At 32.3% G+C, this 7,658-nt stretch overlaps 1 protein-coding gene across 1 annotated transcript; it reads right to left on the bottom strand.

Annotated features, from left to right (window-relative positions):
• Positions 1-1,888: 1,888 nt before the first annotated feature.
• Positions 1,889-7,314, bottom strand: LOC149801851 (G protein-coupled receptor GRL101-like). Its single transcript, XM_089956224.1, has 5 exons — positions 6,577-7,314; positions 5,249-5,376; positions 4,969-5,014; positions 4,262-4,485; positions 1,889-2,201 (listed from the first exon to the last, which is right to left on the bottom strand). The coding sequence occupies exons 1-5, from the start codon at positions 7,205-7,207 to the stop codon at positions 2,052-2,054; spliced, it is 1,179 nt and encodes a 392-aa protein (XP_089812350.1). The 5' UTR covers positions 7,208-7,314; the 3' UTR covers positions 1,889-2,051.
• Between the last annotated feature and the right edge of the window lie 344 nt (positions 7,315-7,658).

Genomic DNA, 7,658 nt, shown 5'->3' with positions numbered 1-7,658 from the left:
ACATGTCCATACAATAACTATATTGGTATCATTAGTATTATGGTAAAACAAAGTATGATTTTGTTTTACACCTTACTATATCAACACAACCAGGTAGAAATGCATTCATACATTTTATAATTCTTGTCTCCTTTAGTCGCATCGATTGATTTTCCTGTACTAATTATTAATTTTAATATGTTCCTCGTTTTGTTTTGTCTCCAATCAACACTAGGTGGAATGATACATTTATTATCAATCAGGGATATTGTTTCAGATAAAATTATTTATATTCTAATAATATGCATTAGCATTAATTACAGATACTTTGACGCTGATTTGAATTGTATATTTCAATGTAGAAGTGAAAGTAACATGTTGATTTGACTAACTCTGGTACATTTATATATATTAGATATGAATAAGATATTTGACATCCAAGGAATAATAGTCCACACTGCCCTTTAAATCTGATTCTGCCTAAATCGAATCTATCATTTTGCTCTCTGTCTGCTAACACAACCAAGTTAGTCATATCTGAAAATGTAATTATAAAAGGAAAAGTTTAATCGTTTTTATGTAAAATAATCTTTCTCAATGTAATACATTTTTGTTTCTGATAATATTGGTACAATAGCTATTTTAAGCACAGTGTAAAATTAGCTTTCATGACATGGCTAAGGTGTTGTAATTTGTTACATTGCATAAATATAACATTCTTTATTTGTAGCAAATGTTTACACTATAATGCATTTAAACTAAACATTTCGAGCGTCTGCGCATTAATTATGTTTAATAAAGACTTATAAATTCATTGATCTAAGTTTGCTTATATTTTACCTGTGTTTTATATCCGTGTTTTATTGTGGGATTTTATCAGGAGTGATTTTTTCATGTTGGAAATGTTTATTTAGGTGACCTGGATATAATACTAATTTAGTGCAAGGATTTCTTTAACGCAACGCTTTAAAATGAGATTTCTATAACCTGGTTATTCATTTTATGCTTTTCTGAACACTGCAAAGCCTCTTTAATTTATAGAGCTGATGCGTTCTTCAGTCTTATTGAAAGCAATGGCTTAGACACTATATTATACTTATGTTTGTTTGTAAAATTGTTAAAGGAGTTATTTTCTTAGTTGATATAACATGTCGAAACTGCTTCGGAAAATGATTTGCAAATATCGTCTGAAGTTTTCATTTAACTTTTTTCTATAATGATCTATGCTTATTTTACTGAAGAGAAACATATACATACACATGCAGTGGAATAAGTGCTGCTCTAAATAATGGGATCACAAATATAATGAATGATTACTTTTATCAAGTTTTAATTTTATATGGGCTTTTATATAGAATTGTTGACTGAAACAATTTCTAATAATGTGTCAATTTAACTTCGGATAACATGTCTGTGTATTTTACATGTTCATTATAATTGATTTACACTCATTGTAATTATTACATTTCTCCTTAACTTCAATAACAACGAAAACGTACAGCAATGCACTAAATGAATTTGAACATATATACCTACCTGCCAATAAAACATATATATCTACCTACCTACCCATATTAAGACTCTTACAAAGTGTGTTAGTACGCATATAAGGGCATACCTTACCTATCTTTATTTACATACTAGTAAAAGTACTCAGGTTTTTCAATTGTGACTGATTGAATTATCTTTTGAACTTCCTTTATGCGAAAAGAATAATATTATGTCTTGTGAACATATTGTTTGGTGTTTATGACCACTGTACATTTACAAAATTGTATCTTAAACGTGTCATTGTTCAACTGATACAAGGTTGTGATACTTGAGTGGGCGGGAATTTTTTTCAGTATGTTGAATATAATTCAACTTTGGATAAGATAGATAAACTGCATAATCAAGTCGACACTGATGACGACGATAATAGGATAACATAGACACATACACTTATACTGTACTTAGAAAGCCATATACATTAAATGCAATTCGAAGTATCAAAAGGCTATGGTAATATTCATAGACTTGCCAAAGAGTTGAACAACAGTAAAAAGAAAATATGAAAACATCCCAATTAAATATCATTCTTGCTCTTCGATTTCGTTCGCCATATGTCTGCATGATTGCAGAAGGGCTCCACGGACAGATTCCAGAAACTGAATATCCGCGGACTGCATTTGTTTGTTGACAGCACGTTTTGGCTTGCCTTGAAGCCACACACCCTTTATTTCCTGAAAAAGAACATTTATAGCTTATTTATCGTGTCAATCTGGTATATAATCATATTATTGTTACACTTTGCAAAACAACTTATAAAAACAAAGGAGGGAGCATGTTTTGAAAAAGCACTTTTATGGATAGATTCGAACCTCTTCTGGGGATCTTCAATGTGTCATAACGCTACGTTGACAGGAAAAATAAAACTGAACGGATGATACCATTATTTTTCAGGATTATCTGATATAGATCATGAGGTAGATACAAATTTCAGGTCATATCAGGCAAGTGCCACTCGTCAGGCAAATCCCTAATGGTAATGACACTGAAGAAGTACAATATATTAATAAGATTACAGACGGAAAATATGGTTGTTATAGTTGTTGTTGCCATTTTTCAGCACAAGATAGGCTATACATGGCGGCCAGTATTAATGGTGGAGGAAGAACCCAGGAAAACCCCGGAAAGAACCACCGATCCACGAGAAGCTACCGGCAAGCTTTCTCACATATCCACGTTTGCCAAGCCCGAGACTCGAACCCACGCAGACAGACGTGAGATGGCAGTGATCCATGACGGAGAGCGCTTTAGACCACTCGGCCACTCGGGGCCCCGGAAAATATGGTGGTATTGGTGTTATTTTGTGAACTTTTCAAGGCAGCTAAAACAATTAAAACCTATCTTAAGATCTATTTTATATACCATATTTGATCTCAAACACTGTCCGAAGTTGTGAAGAACAGCTGTTTTATTTATCGCATCCTTTCACAAAAAAGAAATATAAACATGTCTGTAAATTACAAAGTGGTAAGCCTTTAGCAGTCCTCAGCAGAGTATTTACTTCTCTTTGAAATCAACACAACCAGTTTGTCAGGAGGATGTTTACTTCACTAATGTCTTTCTGACTAACAGAAAGGCTGTGAGGGTGACATATCTTATAGCGTGATCTGCCAAACCAAACCAGGGATTGGTTGTATATTGAAAAGGACATGTATCAGTAACGTATTTGAAATAAAATAAAAAATAGTTAACTAGGTTCATGAAAGTTATGGTGAAACGTAGAAAAGACTTAAATCATAGCACTTTGAAAAGATGATATCTGAGAGGATACAAAAGTTCATATGTTTATGATAGCCTCACTGGTACTTCATCTCATGATAAATATATCGGTTTTATAATTTTGCTTCTACATCCTCGTCGTATATGCAGCATAAGCAGAAAAGACACTTTATAGCCTAAAGAACATATTCGATCGTTTCGGTAGACTGTCTACAAAAAATATATTCAAAGTATTTGAAACAAATATGGCCAACTTTGAATTATGGGTCAGACGTTTGACGTTGTAAAAAGCAAGCTGTGCTTATGTAACTTTGCAAATATGTTTTTGTTATTACGAAAAACACACCAAAGGTTTTTATCCACACTCATTCAGGTAGAATGCAAATTGCAAGTATTATGATATAGCAGAATTCTTAAGTACTGGTACATGTTAATAAAGGTTACTGTTGAAGATTCCCAATAGAGAAAGTCTATAATATATAGTTGACCGGGCGTTTCCAATACTATATAAATTATTTAGACTCTTTCGTAGTGTTCGCTTACTAGGTATTTTCAAAAATAGAAAGTTCCCTTTCATATATCAGCTATATTGAACAAATGTTTCCCTTTCTGCGCAGATAAAGAAGGTGAGTTTTAAGTTTTTGGTAAATGTCCCTTTTGAGAAATGATTACTTACTTTCAAACGTTTAATCTAACAAAAATAAATTAAGTTTTATACCCTGATACAGATAATTATTCATATATTAATATCCTACATAATTTTTCTCTCTATCTAGCAAAAATCTTTAAAAGTTACTAAGTCCGTGTATTAGCGCCATAATTATTGTTTCGTGTTTGTATTATAATTTTCATAAATGTATGGAATTTGGGTTGTTGGCCTATAATACACGAATTCAGATTAATACTACTACTAATGTTAATAATAGTAATACTACCACTACTACTACTACTACTACTACTACTAATAATAATAATAATAATAATAATAAAAATAATAACAATAATATTATCTCACGTCATTATCAAGGAAAATCCATATGTTGTCCGTTGTCAGATTGCCGTAGTACATCATTCTTTTGTGCAGGAAATCAACACGTTCTGCGATTTTCCTTGTAACAAGATCTATCTGGTTGAAGTTCAAGGTACGATTCTCGATGCAAAGTAATGCGCATGTCAGCTTCCTAACATCGTTAGCATGTAGAACATCAAAACTGAACAATTCATCAAGTCTTCTAATATCTGGGTTAAACGAGAAGAGGGCATAACAATAACATTTTAGTTATAATATATAGAGAGACAGAGAGAGAGAGAGAGAGAGAGAGAGAGACAGAGACAGAGACAGAAACACGCACATGGTGTAAGTTGTCATAGACAAAATGATTAGAAGTTGATGACAAGTTGTCATATATCTATCTGGGAACGTTCGATATTTATACAGGTAGATCAATTTTAATGCGAAAAAATTAAATATTTACAGTATCTTATCTTCTTTATGGTATGGGATACACACACTTAAAGCAAAGATTTGTATCAACTGAATATCTTTTGTAAGTTAAAAAATGTATTTTGAAAATTTTATTGAACCTTACACCATCTTTTGTTTCATTATTTATGTTAGAGCGTTTAAAATTGTACCGTTTTGAGAAACAATATTATAATCATAGTGATTTAGAATGTAATATAAAACTCTTAAAATGATCTAATTAAATGGCGAGAGCTTACCTTCTTTTGAAATCATGTCTTGTTCGCATGATGGCGGCACAAATTTCTAGAGAATAAGAACATGCAAGGTGAGAAAGTTATAAAGAATGTAAGGAAATGTAAAATGACGAAAACATACAGTTACATGGACGCTCCAAGTAGATCACGATACGAACCTAAACAAATGTATATATAATTTGTTGAGCTTGCAAATAACTGAATCGTTATTATGAGATGAAGAAAAAGAGAAATCTTCATGCCAGTTTGTTATAGTTATGTCACAAACAATAAGTGATTTTACCTCTCTCTTGATCACAGCAGAAAGCGTGTATAGGATCGGATTCAGCACAGAATTGATAGGTAGAATAACGACGGATGCCCATGCATACACATCCAAAGGAATGGTGTAGTTCATTAAAGCCAGGATGCCTTCCAAATTAACAGATAAAACAAATTAATAAATACATCAACTGTTTAAAATCATCGGAATGTCTCTACGGAACACTATTAGTCATCTTCTCACATGGGATTTTTTCAAATGCACGTACTTATGAAACCAGTTCAGAACTAAGACATGACAACTAACATTGCAAAGAATATTTATTAACTAGTATAAGCGCTTTCGATTCACGATGAGTTTTTTTTATTAGAGTCACAATTACAAAACAGAGACAAACTAGACAAAGAACTTGCAAAGAAAACGTTGAATTTATACGATTTTAAGTAATTATGGATCTGATATAAGTATTATTTAATATAAGTATTATTTAAAAATGTATGGATATAACGCCGTATATTTGCAAACCTTCAAAAGTTTGAGATAATACTTCTGTCAATTCCATAAACGTGTAAAATTTTGTAACGTCAGTGTTCTTTTGATATTTAATGTTTATTTTATTTGTTTCTCTGTCGTAATTTTCCCTTTGACAATGACTCGATGAGAGTCAATAGCGCTTAGGGTAATTAAAATTAATTAATTAACAATGTTTGCGCTTTATGTTGTCAATTTCTTGCAATTATTTTAGTCAATTTCTGACACACAATGCGTCTTGCTGGATCCAGTACACTTGAATGGATGTTATTCGCCATATGATCGGTGTTCTTTACACACACACACACACACACACACACACACACACACACACAGAGACACGCACACAGAGTAAGATAATAATACCTTTGACGATTTTCCATGAATATAAATGTAACATAATAAAGTGTGTCAATTAATCATTCCCATAATATTGACACTACATACTTTTTAATATTACAATATTTATTAGTTTCCATGATATGTAAAGAATTAAATGTGTCTTTGTAACACCGTAATTAACTTAATTGTCCGTTCTTACTTTAAAAAATACTATACTTTGAAACACCCAAGGACCGTCTAGTATAAAATATTGAAAAGCCCTTTTCATTGCGAATTCTCTACGCAGTGTTTTATTCACAAAATTACTAAATTTGTATTTTAGTTTAAAATATAAAAAGTTAAATATATCTCCTTTAATAAATAAGAAAGTGGGCCTAAAAGTTTAATTTGAGGACAATATCTTCCAATTAATAAACTAACTAGAATTTGATAAGTCTATCTGTTTTGTGTTCATTCTAGAATACAGAAACATTTACCTATTACTCCTATCGGAAACCAGCAGAGAAAGTTCGCACACACTACCAGTAAGAGATTTCTGGCCACAGTCAAAGTCTGATCACGTGAATGTTTCTGCCTATCTAACATTGGACTCTTTGTTCGCATCTCTTTGAAAATCAGAATCTGTCCAAAGACTAACAAAAACAAAAGGAGGAAGTTTAAAGTGATGACTATTGCAAATAAATATTCCCATCCAGGCGCATCGTCTCTTGTTAGAGGAAGAACAAACCAAATGGATGTTCTAGAATAGAATTTCCCTTTAAAGTACACGTTCAGTCCCATTGGTAACATTGATAATGCAATGGCAATCAACCAAGCAAGAAAGGAAACAAATTTACACATACTGGGCGTCAACCTCACTTGTCCGAAAGGGAACTTAACCACTAAAATCCTGTCTAATGTAATCAACATTGCAAAGAAGATGGACGCTTCACTTGATAATGTCGATAAAACCCCTGCTGCTCTGCAATATGCATTGCTTTGCGGACATGCATTGAATGAGACAAATTCGTTTCGAAAATATGTATCAGCAACAGCCATAATCAACAAATATATTCCCATTATAAAGTCGGCGACTATCAAATTTGTTACAAACATGCCATAGCCCATTTTCAACTGCAGGCCTAACTTCCATTTTCTGTATATGAATGAGGCAAGATTACCAACTAGTGATAAGAGTCCTACTATCCATATCAGTACTCGCAAGCTTATATTCCACACCGAGTCTTTGCATGAATAAAATTCATATGTTTGTGAAAGATGACAATTTGCTTCGTCCACACTTCTCGGTTTCAAACAGCATAATTTATACTCGTCCGTTTCTAAATAATGGAGAGATGTCAGTCCAGCAAATATTTCACTCTCAAAGATCTTTATTTCATTGTAACTTATCAAAAGACTTTCTAACTTCTCAAGTCCATAAAATGCTTGATTTTCTACATGAGATATTTTGTTGAATCTTAAGTCAAGTATCTTCAATTTGTTTAGACCTTCAAATGTGTAGCTTTCTAAGATTGAAATATGCAAATGTGTGATGTTGATTTCCGATATGTTTTCTAAA

Source organism: Sinohyriopsis cumingii, chromosome 4 (assembly GCF_028554795.1).
Source record: "Sinohyriopsis cumingii isolate HCF-2022 chromosome 4, ASM2855479v2, whole genome shotgun sequence".
Classification (NCBI taxonomy): Eukaryota; Metazoa; Mollusca; class Bivalvia; order Unionida; family Unionidae; genus Sinohyriopsis; species Sinohyriopsis cumingii.
This window is presented reverse-complemented; position numbering and strand designations above follow the sequence as displayed.